Source organism: Nyctibius grandis, chromosome 12, assembly GCF_013368605.1.
Source record: "Nyctibius grandis isolate bNycGra1 chromosome 12, bNycGra1.pri, whole genome shotgun sequence".
In the NCBI taxonomy this organism is placed as follows: Eukaryota; Metazoa; Chordata; class Aves; order Nyctibiiformes; family Nyctibiidae; genus Nyctibius; species Nyctibius grandis.
The window spans coordinates 9,208,411-9,225,202 of NC_090669.1; the positions used below are offsets into that span (position 1 = coordinate 9,208,411).

General features: G+C 34.7%; 1 protein-coding gene across 1 annotated transcript in view; it reads right to left on the minus strand.

Moving 5' to 3' along the window:
* Window positions 1-16,792, minus strand: part of PHKB (phosphorylase kinase regulatory subunit beta) — an 80,088-nt gene that overhangs the window by 60,094 nt on the left and 3,202 nt on the right. Inside the window, exons 2-6 of the mRNA XM_068411558.1 lie at window positions 10,720-10,809; window positions 8,412-8,550; window positions 5,538-5,637; window positions 3,146-3,253; window positions 1,107-1,187 (exon numbers count right to left, since the gene is read on the minus strand). Of these exons, the coding sequence (XP_068267659.1) occupies window positions 1,107-1,187; window positions 3,146-3,253; window positions 5,538-5,637; window positions 8,412-8,550; window positions 10,720-10,809 (518 nt within the window). The remainder of the gene's footprint in view (window positions 1-1,106; window positions 1,188-3,145; window positions 3,254-5,537; window positions 5,638-8,411; window positions 8,551-10,719; window positions 10,810-16,792) is intronic.

Genomic DNA, 16,792 nt, shown 5'->3' on the forward strand with positions numbered 1-16,792 from the left:
GGTTGCAATGGAAACTACATCCCAACATTGAAGTGGAGAATATCCACTGACTGGAGAGTCTATACACATGTACTTTTTCTGCAGATTCGGTAATTAAATGCAAACATCTGGAAGATAATATAAATTATAAGTCAAGCTAAGTAAATACATAATTATATACATTTGCCTTCTCACAGACATAAAGGCAATTCAGAGAAAATAATATAGACCTATCATGATCTAACTAAGTGAGAAAGGAGACAAGTTGCATCATTGAGTTTTCTCATTATCTAAAGAAAAAACATTAATGAAGATGTACGTTTTAGAAACATAATGCGAATACACTATTACTGGAAAAATCTCCCTTTTTTAAAAATGGTAGTACTCTAAGTGCATTTAAGCTTTTTAAGGCAATATAGCAGCGACTATTAAACAGACCAGAGTAAATTTAAACAAATCCAGATTAAGGAAATTGGAAAAAAAAAAATTAAAAAATCTGGTTTTTCCGTTCCTGTCTCAACACCTCATTTTAGGGCAGGACAGCAGGTTGTTCTGACGTGACTTGTCCTCAAGTCAAGGCCATGGTGGATATTAATATCTTATTTACAGTTAACAACCTTACAAACATTTCTTACCATTATATAATATCGCTTCATTTTCAATTAAAGATACAGCAAAACTTCTTAACGCCCATAGGTTCATGTGTATTGGAAGAAAGTCCTTCACCTTTCCAGAAAATGAACCCTATTATTTATTATTTTGAAATTCCACTGGACAGCATGCACTGACTGACAGTTTGAAATAAGGTGAAAAGTGAGAATGTAACTAGAAGTTAACTGTCCTAACAGACCTTTTAATTCTTGACCTTGTGCCTTTCAGAAATAGCAGGGAACTGTAAAAGTTTTCAATGTCGTTACATTCACTCTTTGCATATCTAACGCTTTATTAGCTATTAATTTATTTCACTATCCATTTATTCCATTTATCTTTTCTGACTTGCATTAGAAGTGGAGACTATCTGCAGTGTATTTCCAGAACAATTATTTTAGAGTTGGTAATTAAATAAAACCAAGGAAAAAACCCAACTTAATAAACCATGTGTTTTAACATTGGAAATCAATTTGTACCTCATCTGTGTTGTAGATAATCTGCAGCCCTGAAGAGATCATCTCAACCAAATAGAGGAGAAATAACGACACAGCATTTATCTGAAGTAATTAAAGACAGAAAGGAAACTATAATTAACTTCATGTTTATTGGAGTCAAATAAACAAACAAGCCAAATGTGATATTAGTCACTAACAAAGACGGTCCCACTATAACACAGTCTTGGTTCTTCAAAAATATTATCCTAATCTACCAATATCTTAGACGTAGTGACGTGGAAACAATCAATAGGAAGAAATGCCCCAAAAAGCATTGTCCTCTACAACTTCTGCTGCAGTATCATTTTTTAAATTATTTGAAACTATTATATTAAAATGTTTTTGCTTAGGCATACTGCTTTGACCCACAGGCAACCACTTTAGTCACAAGCTGTTTCACCTTTACATATATGACAATTTATTAGCAAGTAGAGCACCAAGAAGGCAAGTAGCATATTGAATAGTACACAGCACGTCTAGAAAGCAAATAACTTTATCCCTAACTGAAATTGTAGTGTTATCAACTGACAGAAGTATAATTACAACATCCAGATGTGATTATATTTGTGAAAAACTGTTTTCTTTTGTAGCTGTACATAGCATTTATTATTAACATTAATTACCTTCAGCAGGTGTACACATGAGCATCATAACGTCAATTTATTAACGAATCAAAGAAAACTGCTTTTGTTAAACAGAGTTCTACTATAATGGAGAATTTGTACAACTTCAATAGAGAAAGTAAGTTTATCACAATAACTTACTTCCATGAGCTATAAAACCACAATCTCGGTATATGAAAAGTAGAGAAACCATCTAGAACAAAAAATTGGATTCTTATCTGAAACATAGCAGATTAAGAATAAGGTCCAAATTCTAAAAACTGCAAAAGATTTAAAGACCTCTGACTCCAGTTTCTTACTACAATCTGAAAAGCAGCAAGTACAGCAATAACAGCAGACCAGCTATGTAATATATTCTGTTCTTCCCAACTGAACCACCTCAGTTACTTTTTTCTGTTGTCTCCACAGAGCTGAAAACCCTCTATTTTTTGAGATTTGCTGATGTGCATTTGTGTTTATGGGAAGGGTTGAGTTCCCACAAAAAACAGAGACTTTGAACTATCCTACAGTGCTCCCCAGGTCTCAAAATTATTGTCTCCTTCTGCAGATAAAAGATGTGCATGTTCAGGAAGCTTCACATAGAAGTCCAAAACGCTAACTTAGGATAACTCCACAAATAATTTTTTCTCAGAACATACATTTCCTGAATCAAACACATTTACTGTACAAACTATTTAAGTGATGTTGTCAACATGAATAAATCATTAACAACCTACTGTCACTTCTGAATAATTTCACTAGCAATGTCTGAACTAAAAAGAGTATGCAGAGTTATGGAATGCAAAAGAACAAGGTCATGAATGCAAAAAAGGGTCTGAAGGTAAAAAGAAGAAAAGAAAAGAGTAAATCAACACTTTGGAAAAATGAAAGGCAATAAAACAATCAAATGCAATGAATCTGACTAGGAACTACTACACAAAATAGTGAACAACAATTTGTAACTAGACAAAGCTGTTGACAGTGTACATTAAATCCTTACTATGAATGAAAATTGCTCAGACTTATGGAAAGTTAAGCTGGGAATGTTAAAAAAAAAATATAATATTCAATGTAAGATTACACTAAATCTTTCACTTTACTGACTACTTCCAACATTTTTTTTGTCAGGATTATTTGTTGGCTGCCATCTGTTAGTCTCAAAAAGAAGCAACTTTATAAACAAACATCTACCTCCACAAATCCCAGTTATTTCAGTACCTTCTGACCACAACATACCACTGAGTTATATTTCAAAACAGTCTTTTTCACCAAAAGATGCAGAAGGAATTTCAATTTTATCAAGTACAACACATCTAAGACAAATCTAAACAAACTGAGACAGCTGCATCATGAAAGAATGGACAATAACATTACTTAAAATCATCCAAACTTTCATTTACACGCACAAGCATATTTTACCTGAAGGTGACCATATTCCTTATGGGAGAAGACCTCATCTCCAGTGTGTGCACTGAAAACAGAATGAAGACATCCAGATGGTTTGGGATCTTGCTTAAATTGCTGAACCTAAAGGTGAATTAAAGGCAAAACATAAAATCAAAGTCAATAATTTCAGTATGTTTGGCAACCACAAATTCACTATATAACTCAGGTATTCCAAAATTTCTTGATATGACCACCAAGTAAAACTTATAAAGAACAGTTCCTGAAACTTATCAGAACCTGTTTCAAACATATTTAAAATATACATATACTTAAAGAATACAAATATTCAACCCATCTATCTAATCTCTTTGGGTTTGGTAGAAAAACATCTGTAATAGATAGCTACAGATGGTTAGTCACTTTCATCTTCTGGACAACCACCACCTCATTTTACTGGAGCTGAAATCTTAGTAGAAAGCATGTCGAAGCATATCACGTCTACCTTGAATTCACAGATCTGAAATGTACACACAGAATCCTGACCCATAAGCTCTCAGCCAGCTCACTGCCTTTCCCTAGCGGAGTGCCATGAATTCCAGCTACTCTCTCACATACGGGGCAACTCCCCTCCTCACCTTCCTGGCCTGTCCAGGGGAAAGAGACTCTACTTTATTTTCTAGTAGGTAGATAAATAGCTATATCCATGTACTGTAGTTCTACATTGATGTTCATTGTAACTTTACTGATCATGCATTGTTGAGGTGGTCTGAATGTTCTGACATAAGTTTTCCATGAAAACGTTTTTACTGTGTTTTTAATTTATTTATTAAGATGGATTCTCAGATATTTATATCTGATGGATATAAATGGCCTGTCCTAAAGAGCCTGTATCCATCCATCACAGTCACCTGAGCTATCCCACCATGCCTCTGTGATCCCAGGAGATCATAGCCCTGGAGCTGCACACATACTTCTAATTACTCCTTTTTGTCCCCCATGCTGCATGCGTTAGTGTACGGGTGTTTCTGAGAGGCACCCAAGCATGCTGATTTCCCAGAAAGGGTACGAGAGCTTTCTTCTCCATAATGCTGTCCCATAGGTACCTCCTTATTTCCACACGTACACTTGGACAATTCCACTTCAGTTAACGCTATGTGCCTTCTGTTCACATCACAAGCCCTTTGCTTGCCTACCCCATCCACCACTTCCTCACCTGATTGTTAAGCACTCTCTCTCCCCCTCACCATTCCTAGTTCAAATCTCCTACTGGACTACAAGAGCCCAAAACTTACGTTGGGAACAATAGTTTTAATAATTCTTATGAATCATGATCCATACAATTTAATAATTATTGTACCATTTGACAATGTGACAAAGGTTTTAAAACAAAAAAGAAATAATAGTAATTATTATTATTAAACTGATCATCCTCAAAACAAACTGCTGCATGTCAAAGAGTAAAACAACAGCTCAAATCAACTTAGGTCAACATTATTTAAAGATAGAAGACTACAAAGAAACAGACTAAGAAAACTGAGAAAAAAAATACCATGTCAGCATAAATACAACTGGCAATACACCTGATTTACTTATTATTATTATTACTGATACCACATGCCTATGGGCATTTCAGTTTGCATGCTTAGAAGTGATGGAAGCTATGTGGTAACATGAGAATTATTTTTAATAATACAATTAAAAGTCAGTGACATGAAACTTAAAATAATCACATGGAATATAGATATTTAACTACTTGTAGAGTTACTGCTAACCACTATGCAAAATTAATCCACCACATCTAAATTTTGATAAGGAGAAGCACTGAATATTCCAGAATATTCAGGTTATACTCACAAGAGGATAACAGGCTGAATATATCAACTGTATTATAACATAAGTAAACTACCCTGTTTCCTTATTCATTTTGGATTGCTGCCCTCCTGAATTTACATCATTAAGTCAAAGAATACTGGAACGTGGCTGCTAAAGAAACCAAGCAAAATAATCAAAACGATAACCTAGATAAGGAGAACAACTGCAAATGCAACAACCAAGTTAACAGTGCAAAGAAAACTCTCCAGCCTTAGCTAAAAGAAATTCTACATCTTGCCATTTAAGCATTAAAAAGACATCAAAAAAACTCCAGTTACTAATGGTCTGATGTTTAAATGGGATAAATAACTGCAAAAGGAACCCAAAGAAGTTTCAAATATGCCCTGAAGTTTACTTCGCAAAATGCTCGCATCTTTTGTACCCTAAAACAATGCTGCGACCTGACAATATTGAAGCAGCTGTTCGTAGCTGGGCCACACAGTAATACTGCATTCCCCTTTTGAATTTTATCTATATTTAGAAGTTAGTTTTCACAGTTTAATTAATCCCTTAGAATTAAGTGAGTGCTTGTGTCCACAATATGGCATTTTACCTTATCGGCCTGACGCATATAGCAGTAAAGAATTCCTCTCATACACTTTATAGCAGAATGCTCCAGTTCATGAGTCCTTCCCTTGTCATCATCAATACGCCTGGGTAAAAGAGATAATTCATAAAACAAATTGGAAATGCATTAGAGGTGGGGAAATAAAAAAGGGCACATTAGTACTTTGGAACGTTAAGTATTTAATGAACACTGTTGTATAGTGGTACCCACACTCAGATCAACACATTTATAGCCCTACCCATCCCTCCTCACACAAACACTCTTATTTCAAAATTTAAAAAGAAAAAAAAAATCCTTGCTGATATTATAACATTGCAAGCCACTGTTCTGTATTCCCTGAGAGATCCAAAACACAAAGGCAATTTCTCTTTAACTCTACAAAATGTCTGCCATTCATAATCATGCACTCACTTTCCTGATGATGTTGATAAAATACAGCTGTGCATAAGAGTCTGAAAGTTAACCACTCTGAACGTCCAGAAATGCGTTTCAAGATACCTTAGTATTTCTAGACCGTGAAATCAAACGTTAACAATTACTAAATGTATACTAAAAACAATGCCAAATCCCAAGTTATTTTAACTATAAGAAAAGTATCGTATGTAAAGAACCTTGATCGTTGCATTCATGTGTTCTGTCTTTACCAGTTCTCAATTTTTGATTAAGCCTTTCAGGGTGAAAATAATGTTTTCTTACATACTTGTAACTTACAACAACACGTTTCTGATACAAATATGCAAAACAGCGTAATATGCTCCCTGCTACTTCTCAGTCTACTGTATAGCTGTTACTAATTTAATTACACATAGGCAGATGATAACTATACTGCAAACGAAGCATATCCTTTTCCACCATACTTACAACATTAGTAGTTTATGCTGAGGTTCTGCTGCCTACACTGAAAATTGGGAAGGTAGCGATAACTTTAAAAATCATACACATCCAAAAATCATGCTATTTAAATAATAGCCTTAGATACAAGAAATGCACTTGCTTTCAATTATAAAGTTCAAGCAAGAGGGGAAAAGCAACCCCACAATAAATAAAACCAGATAATACAAAATTAAAGATTTTTTGAGCAGTAGGATTTATTCTCAACTTTATCATAAACCCAAAGAGCAGTAAGAAGCACATGTAAAAGCTCTGAAGTTTTCATGTTACAACATTTTTTCTCTATTCACAACAGCAGTGTTTATTTTCTTAACATGCTCTCAAGAAAATTAGCTTTTATGAAAGTAAACAGCAGCATCAGCATGAGTCAAGTACAGTAATCTGCATCTGGTAGATAACAGAGCCTTCCACATGAGCCTTGTATCTTGGCTCGTTTCAGATTTTAGCCATTCCCTTAATTTCGATCATCAACCTTTGCCCATCAAAGAAAATTTATTGTACAGCACCAGAAGAGCAGGGCCCCGTTTTGAGCATAACTGGAAGTAACACAAACTGTTTACCTTTCCACCTTACCCTTCCCTCAAACTGCCACAAATTTCATATATCATCTTCTGTGATTCTGCATGTTAGAAATTAAAAACTGAATAACTCAGGCAACATTATACCATGCTCTCTTCTATGAGTTGCTGAAAATTCAAAACAATCACCCTCGCCCCTTTTATTCTTCCTTCTCTTTTTTTTTTCTATTTTTTTTTTTTGTTTTCAAATTCTTTTATTTCACCAACAGAAAGAGGAATTAAAAGAAAGACACAAAGATTTCAGTATAAGAAATTAAAATAATAATTACACATTTTGAATGTTCATTTCTCAAAATTTAGAAACCCATTAGATCTCAGACACGACATCTCCAGAAGTAAACACAGATCTCTGTGTGTCTTCTTTTTAAAAAGCATCATTTTGTAACAACATTTCCTAGAAGATAATTTTAATAACTGTTTTTTTCATATTGATGTCAGAGATACAGAATCCAAAGCAATAAATGGAGATAAAAAAGAAACTCAAAACTTTTTATCTGCTAAGTAGATCATCTTTATTCAACAGAACCTCCTCATATTATTTCTGGTCCTTCTTCTGTAAAATATACCAGAATTTTGTCCAAGAATGTGATCACTATCTCCATACAAGAAGTTAATTACTAAAAATAATAAATTATTCAATATTTACACACCATCTTCTTTCTTAACTACACTGCATTTGAGTTATCATCACCTCTGTCTGTGTTTTCCTGGGTGGCTGGAGCAGGAAGGTTGGAATACTAAATCTCAAAAAGCAATTTCCACAGTTATTTGTCCTAAAGCAGAGGGAATTATGAATCAATTATTATGGGAGGTGACTTGCCCATAGTTCTTAAGGTCATACTACACCACACAAATTCCTAACCTAATTCTCTAACGAGTCAACAGTGGAAATGGAAGAAACAGAAAATAAGAAGAGCTAACAACTGAGACTGCCCAGCCTCTGTTCCCAGCGACGAAAATAGTCACTATTATTTCCCAAATATACATTTCTCAGCATTCAAGGATTCATTCTCCTGTGAGTACCCAGATTGTTACTACCCGCCAACAAGCCTGCTTCTACTCTGAACTCTCCTGCTACACTTAGAAAGAACAGTATTCCTTGAGTACAGTTTGCCACAATAACCTTTCTTTTTAACAGCACGCATTAATTCCTCTGTTTCAGAACATTGGTACCAATTAAATTATATGAAAACATGTTTACTTAGCAAAAGTAGAGTGACATTTTTTAACCTACTACCTACATAAATATTTTTATTGAGATCTGGAAACATGTACCATCTCTATGGGTTTAAAAAACTATTTTTGATATAGTTTCATCTTTTAAAACATTCCCAGGGTACTGCATAACAGAATGTAACATGGCAGAGATGTGAGTTTATAAGTTATTCACCTGTAAGCGAGGGCTAATGCCCAGGCACATGCAGCACAGTAAAGACTATCGTGTACTTTTGCCTTTCGGTTATCCCCGAATGTCTTTGTAGGAAATAGACCTGTGGTTGGGCTTTGATGAAGCAGTAACGTTGACTTAACTGGAAAAAGGAAAAAAGAAAAAATTTTATTAGCAATACTTATGTTTCTTCCAGTTTCTACATAGATTTTCATGAATAAATCAAGAGGTGAACAACCTGTTAGAGCACACACAACAAAAAACAGAAGAGAAAGTAAGGTAAGGAGAGAGAGAGACAGAAAAATTTTTGTCATGTTATTGTTTCAGTCAATATAGATCTTTTTACCAAAAATCAGTATTCATAGCTATTTATATGGCTCTGTTCCAGGACATCCCAATCCATACAGAATCTCTACAATGCACCCCAGTAATTTCCCTGTTATGCGGAGCGGGGGGAAGGGCTACAGTATTTCAACCGCCCCTCAAATAATTTAACTAGTTAAACTCTGCAGAACTATACATTCATAAAAATTAGAGTTTTAACTTAGGTCTGATGATTGTATCAATATGTTTAAAAAAGGAAAGGAATGGGTAAGTAAGGAGAAAGGATGACTAGAATTATTTAACTCAGCACCTTGACATAAAAATAGAATAAGACAGGACTTTTCAAGATGTCAAAACTGAATTAGAAAAAGTACTAAATATTACTGTCATTCTTTTTGTACTTTAATATTTTGTATTTTGTGAATCGTTGTCCTAAAATTGTAGAATAACCAGCGTGCTACAAGATTGAAACTGGGCTTAATGTCCTTGAACATGACCCTTGAACATCATAATAACCTGTCCATTTTAAGACAAGAAAGCAGTTTTCTTCCAGAATGATATCAAGGATCAATTTTTAAAAGCCTCTTTATTGTCTATGTATTAGAAATTAAGTATTTTAAATGAAAATTACAGGGGTTTACAGCTTTTTGCATTATATTCTTCAGTGACTTAATACCTTGTAACTAGAACTTTGATAAAATGTTACTTTAAAAAGTCAATACAGATTATTCTAAAATGAAGTACAAATTCAATAGTAAATTTTCACTGAGGCAGCAGACCGCTTGCAACAAAAGTACCCAACAGATAAATAGCAAGCCACACTGCAGATTTGCTGCTGCCAAGCGTTAAAAGTAAATTGGACACTCATCTCCCCTGTAAGAAAGATAAAAGCAATGCATCTACAAAAGCAACGTATCTAAGGATAGACCAGGCACAACTCACAAATTTCACTTCAAAAGGGATTCGAGTGAAAGGAGTCTCATTCCACTTTTTTAGAATGATGGAAAAATTGTTCACTATTCTATACCCTTGCCTGACTAAAACTTAAATTTTAAACAGTCAAACAGTCAATTGCACAGCCTCTAAAAAACCTGATTTTAAGACATGGGCAAGACTTCATTGTAACACAAAACCCTCAACACCCAAAGCAATCAAAGTAAACCATTGCTTCTTTAATGTGTATGGTTTTGGCTTAAAATGATCTCATCGTGAAAAGAAAAACACTAAAGTTGGTTTAAAATAAGTTAGCAAACAGATAAAATTACAGCACAAAAATACATTACAGCACTGTACCGTTAATAACAAAACAATAACTTCTCACTGATCACCTGTCAAACTGTTATAAGTACTACAAGAAAGCTTTTTTCCATTTAAATGTTTCCTCAGCTGTATCTGGCTAATGCCACCATACTAGGCTACCATTTTATCCAAAACAATTCTAAATTCAGTCTTACAGTTGGACTGGATTTCCAATATACATTTTCATTTTCAGCAAGAAGTATAATTCAGCCCTCCAGTTCTTGCGCCTTTCAAACTCCCAGCAGAAATTTAGGAAACTATCCTCAAGTAGGAATAATATAGCAATGATATTTAACATGTAAATATCAATTCCAATTCATATCTGGGTTAGTTCAAGCATCAAAAACTGTCAGCAGATTACCTTTACCCCTCCCCACGCAAGACCATCAGGTACATCTCAGAATCTATTCTCCCATTTGACAAACGCAGATGATAATTTTGAATACTATGTACAGGTCGTGATTTTTCAAGCAAGGTATGAAATATCCAAACACATGCATTATTTATCATAAGAATCTTATGAGGAATTGTAATGACAGAATCCTTTACTTTTCAGAAAATAAAAATCCTTATTAAAGAGTGAAGATATTATTTTAAGACAAAGCTAATTACTGTCATAACCATAACTGTAAATATTTTAGTAAGTTACACTGAAAATCTTTCATGGTAGGAACAATTATTAACTTACCAATTCTGTAGTAATGATCTAATTTATCCCACAGACTTCCCCCCTCTGGTTTTGGAAGATGAATACTTTTAAGTGGCTCATAAATTGAACCTAAAAAAAGAAGAGAAAAAACAAAATCAAGATCTGAATTAGTTTCATAATTCTACTATTGCTGAAAATTACTGCAATATGATTTTTGATGTTTGTTATACAAAAGCACAATTTATCAAATTTCAATACAAAGTTGTAATTCCTATAATCTCAGAGAATAGAAGATTTCTACGCACATTTTTTCCACAGTACCTGTCCACACAAACAAACCTCCACCTGCATCTCCAATGCCTTGTAGATATTGAGCTACAACAAATCCTACATAAGCGTACAGTTTCATTACTGAAGACAGCCCATTACCTGTTAAGAATTTTCTAGGAACATTTTCTTAGAAATCAAGTGTGCTACAGACAGAATTCCTAAAGATATGTAGAAAAACAGAAGAAAGAGGGACAAAAGCAGCCCAAAATTGAACTATTACTTCCCTATCTGCCTTCTAAAATGGAGAACATGTACAACACTAATAATGTTTTACTTATCCGAACCTCGTTTTCAGCCACCCCCACCATAAGCCTAGCTGATTTTGTGTCTTGAATCAAAAAAAAAGGTTAGCTGCTTCTCACATACTACCAAAGCTTAAACAACCTATCCAAGAGATAAAGCCCCCAAATTACCTATACTCCAGAGAAATACAATGCTATCAAATCCACATCATTCCTTCTCAGTGTCCCACATATTGACTGCTTTCCTATTTGCACCTGAAAAGTCTGTTTTCCTGATAGCTGAAATGAGCTAGCTATCAGAAAGACATGATTTCTTAAAAATTACTGGGGTAAACCATTTCCAACTTCTAATTTAAGAGTAACATACTGCTCTCCTTCCACAAATCACTTTGGCTTTATTCAGCGTTCTGGATGGCACGATCTCCCACAGAGCCATGTGATAACAGGAAGAATGAGAGCTTCCCCTTTCCGGACTGCATGGTGTCCTTCTGAAAAGCTCAGAGAAATGAAGTGCCAGGGAAGCCCAGCCAGCCAAGCAGTTCTGGCAGGATGCAGCAGAGAGCTCCTATTCAAGCTGCCTCTTTCGCACTCCCAGCACATAGCCAAGCATCAGACAGGATATCGTCCACATACAGGACTCTCATCCAAACGAAATGAATGTGTGTGGAGTGGTGACAGAGGCTTTATTAATCAAGTTCTGTGGTGGGCAGATTGGAAAATGTTTCTTGCCTCTCAGGAACTCAAACCCCACTCCCCAAATTAGCTTTACTTTTGCTTTGTAATCATAGTAGTTAAAAAAAAAAATCCACCTCTCCTTGAGCAGACTCCTGTGGGTCTCTTGTGCATGAATTCCCTGGTGACGTTTACCAACACATCTGAGCTTCCCCTACAGCCTTTCCTTTCCTCACTGGGGGAGGTTAAATGAAAAAACAACACGTGCATGTGGGGAAAGGGCCTGAGAGGGAAGCACAGAGAGCCCAAATTATTTGAGTTGCTTAAAAAAACAAAGCTAAAAGAAATGAAGTTGTTCAGTAATGGAAAATAAAAACTTGTACTATATCACACCTTTTGTATCTTCTGTTTTAAAAAAAAAAAAAAAAAAAAATCAACATTCTGAACCAATTTAAATCAATTTTTCAAAGCAATTTTATCTTTCTACTTCTTTTTGCCTAGGAGTTCCTGTCCATAAGAAGAATCGTAATTTATATTGTTATACTATTAATTCAGTTATCTTGCAAAAGCACACAATACAGTGACCTGCAGCAACTGTAATTTTATAAGGCGATTCAGTGAAAGTAGGACAGAATATGCATAGGAAAAAAGCTTCAGTAAGTCACTTATTGCATAAAAAGTAGCAAATTTATGAGAAATATTCACTTACTAGATTTTCAAAGGCAAAATAAAGATTCTCTTAGATTTGTTAACTGTGTAACACATACATAGCACACTGTCCTTTCTGTGTGAAATCAGTTCAGAATGGCTATTTCTTGCAGCCTGTTAACCCCAGTACTGCACCATGAAAAACAGTTGAGTATACACAGGCAAACACATGTATACACACAAGTCAAAAGTTTCTAAAACAAAATTGTTCTAATTTACATACTTACCAGGCAATCTGTGACCCTCTGTGGCCAACAGAGAAACAAAATAAAAGTTCCCATGAACAAAAAGCATATTCCTCTATTTCAGAGCATTCAAAGACTTTGTGCAGAAAGATGACTGAACAGAATAAAAAGCATGAAAATGGCATCTACAAATTATGTTCTTCTAGGTGTTTGAAACTTTACTAGCAGAAATAAATTAAAACAGCCAGAGCAGACTGTTGATGAAACAAAAAGGTGAAATGAATTCAAAGTTCAAGAAAATTGACAAAAAGTCAAGTTTTATGCCTTGAAAGTATTCCTTAAAATTACTCCCCACTACAAGTAGGAGAACTTGTTTAAAGGAACACTCATAATCAAAGTTTTCCACATGCTCTTCATTAATTCAACATCAGCATCTATATAGTTTATGTTTTGCTTGGATGTCTACATCATCCTGCTGGACAAATCCTGTGGTAAATTATGTTGCACTACTATCACAATCTAACCAAAAGCAAGAAACAGATAGGACAGACATGAAGCTAGCTGCTCCTGCCATGTGGTTTTGTAGTGAGACCATAACCCAGTGGAAGCTATTTTTAGGATGGCTAAAAAAAGCCCATCTACACTCTTTTCCAAGAGCTATTTAATAGTTCATTTCAGCAAGACCAAAACCTGTCATAGAAAGCTATTTTCAATTATGTATTTAAAATAGGTTTTCAAACCGAAAAAAATGACAGCAGCAAGACTGCAACACTTAAACATAAAAGAATGACATATGCAAATAGTACCCTTGAGAGCTCAGTTTGTACATTAGCATTCAGAAGAAACCAACTGAGGGCATTAATTTCAAATATTATTTTTCATAAATATCTCATTTCATTGTAACCCTACGGTGTGAGTTTTATTTTAGGTAAATAAGTAGATACGCTAGGAAGGAATAGAAAAAAATATTTTGTTGATTTAGTATTTCTTCAGCTGTATACCGGTGTAACAACCCTATACAAAATTTAAATAGGGTACATGGTAGTTCAGATTTTCTTCCACAAAGAATGAAGCATGCCAATTATTTCCTCACATCAGAAGTGGATTGCTGCAAGTCAGTAACTACTTCAAAAATCACTAAAAAACCACACAGACAGGAAATAAGTGTTGACTCCTGCACTAATACATTTGATGTCTGATAAGAGAACGCTCAAAATCTTTATCCCAAGTCCAATTAAATCCCTCTTTGTCTTCAGATATTTCATTGACTAAATACACTATATCCATATTTTGAATGAAAATTAATCCCCTTTCATTTCCTACCACTTACAGGTTCCAGAGTAATATGATTTCAACACTTTTCAAGTTGAAGAATTACTAAAAAGGATAGTAATTTCTTTTCAAAATATTAGAGAACAGGAAGAAATCTGAAACAGCCCAATAACTGACACAGAGACATACCAGTGTAGAACTAAAATAATAAACAGACAAGATATTTCTGACTTAGCTAAGACACAGAAACTATAAGAAAACATTATCCAGCAGATGAAACTCAAATGTACAACAATTCCAGGAAAAATTTACAAGTTAATTATCTCTTCTAAGCAGAATACAAAACTGAAGGAAATTAAGGTAAGCTATTAGCAGTGTAAATACTTATGTATATACAACCTCTGGAGGCTGAGAATATTATGTCATCCTGATGTTAAAGTACTTTTCCATCCACTTCATTTTTATTCCAGTTATACTTGAGATTAGCATTAATTGCTCTTCAGGGAAGACCTATAAACTGCCTAGATTTAAAAGCTATGGCCAACATTTGGAAACCCTGCTCCCAAATTCATATATACAGAAGCTTTGAACACCCACATATCCTTGAAGATGGCACTAATTGCATATATTAAAAGAAAAATAGACATCAGAATGGAATTCTGGACCTAGTCTATGGAAAAAGATTTGCATATTTCAATAAGGATTGATTATTCAAGTTTTTCAAAGTACAGAATTTAAAAAAAAAAACAAAAAACAAACAACTAAACACACACCTCCCTAAGTTTAATCACAAACAAACTGAAGCAACATGGCAAGAATTTTATTCCAACATTTCACATGCTAGAACAAAAGAAAATGTTTACTTGCATAATTAAATCAGCACAGACCAAACTAAAAAGGCTGAGAATACCAGATTTCTTTCTAGGTTTGATAAGAATAAAAACTGACCACAGTCCTTTAATGCAACACTAGTTCTGGATGTAACCCAACACTTGAGACATGAACAAGTTCTGGATCTCAGATCACAGTAACTTTCATTACTCAGTATTAGCATGGGCAATAACATCTTCATATTACAGAAGTCATTGGGACCAAAGAGGATTTTATTTCTTCACTCAGCAAAGTTTAAGAAATTGTATCATATGAACAAATCATATCCTCCCAACATCACATTTCCCTTCCCTCGAGACTTCTTCTGCAATCTCTCCTGACCTCAGCCTTGATACAGTACTGGAGAGAAACACTGTTGTATACAATACAGCTTATTCTAATGAGTCTGCCATGAAATACATCTGCTTTTAAGTACAAACCCATGCAGTTGAGCAAGGTGATATCAAAAAATAATTTTCAGAAGCATTTCCACTAGAAGGAAAATTCACTTCTCACATATGTAAATATCTGAACTCTGATTCCATGAACTTAATGTGTACCAACCATGCTGTTACTGGTGGGGATTTTTAATCACTACATACAGGAGGAAACTATGATCTCATAGCTGACCCTGCTTTGAGCAAGAGGCTGGAGTAGATGACCTCCTCACATCCCTTCCAAACTGAACTGTTCTACAATTCAATGAAAGCATGGTAAGGAAACCCCAGGAGAGGGGCTGGGGAAGGAAGAAGAAAAGGGTATTAAGCTATTCCTCTATCTGAATAAACATTAGGAGTAACCACAAGGTACAGAGTGTTACCTACTAGGTTGAGTGATGATAACACAGGTAAAAATGAGTAAAATCTTGTAACAGTTTCATTTAAATAGTTTTGAAGTGACAAAACTATTTTTCAACTATCATTTATCAAGAAAAATCATGTGTTAGGCGGTGCAGATAATTCAATTAGAATTTAATGGAAAAAGAAAAAATTTATTTTGTCCTTTATTTCCTAATCATCTGAAGTGATTTCTCTCTACAGTATATTATACTTAATGGAAATTACTGATGTCAGGATTTATAGTAACTGACAACACACAGAAGCTACTGAACACCAGACATAAACACTGACCATCATGCCAGTACACAGGAGCTTCACATAGCCAAAATACACCAAAATGCCAAAGTCTGCCACACAAACCTTGTAAATGCTACAAGCAAGGCAGGAAACCATTCAGGATACTCAAGGCAGCCACTGCCATTTCTGAGAACTCAAAACAATAGCTCTTAAAACTACTAAAAATGTTTATTTTGCATCATAAAAACATACACAGAGTATCAATATAATAATTAGGAAAGAGTCATTTTTTTTATCACAATGTCAACACTTCACATGTCCTTTGACATAAAGAGAGGCAAAACAGAAATGCCACAGGCAAGGCAGGGTAGTTCAAGTGACTTAGTTGTGGCAAGAGACAGCTGAAATCCCCTTACCTGGTTACTCTCACTAGCACTTGTTCTGCTTCTGTGTTTCAACACAGACTAAACGAGAGTCCTATACAGTTTTCCCCAGATCAGCTAGCTTCATGTACGGATGCATTTGTTTTAATCAAACTCTCTTAAAAATACATTGATCTACATCAGTGACTATCTTGCCAACTTTATATATTCTAGCTTCTGTTGTACCTAAAGAGAAGCTGTGCTAGGACGTTTTATTTTGCTTCCACTTAATTTCCAGAAGTCAAGCTTTGGAACTATGACTGACATAAGGGAAATTTTACTTCTTTTCTCTAAACCAGTCACGTCGGGTTTTTTTTAGGAGTTAATTCTAAACA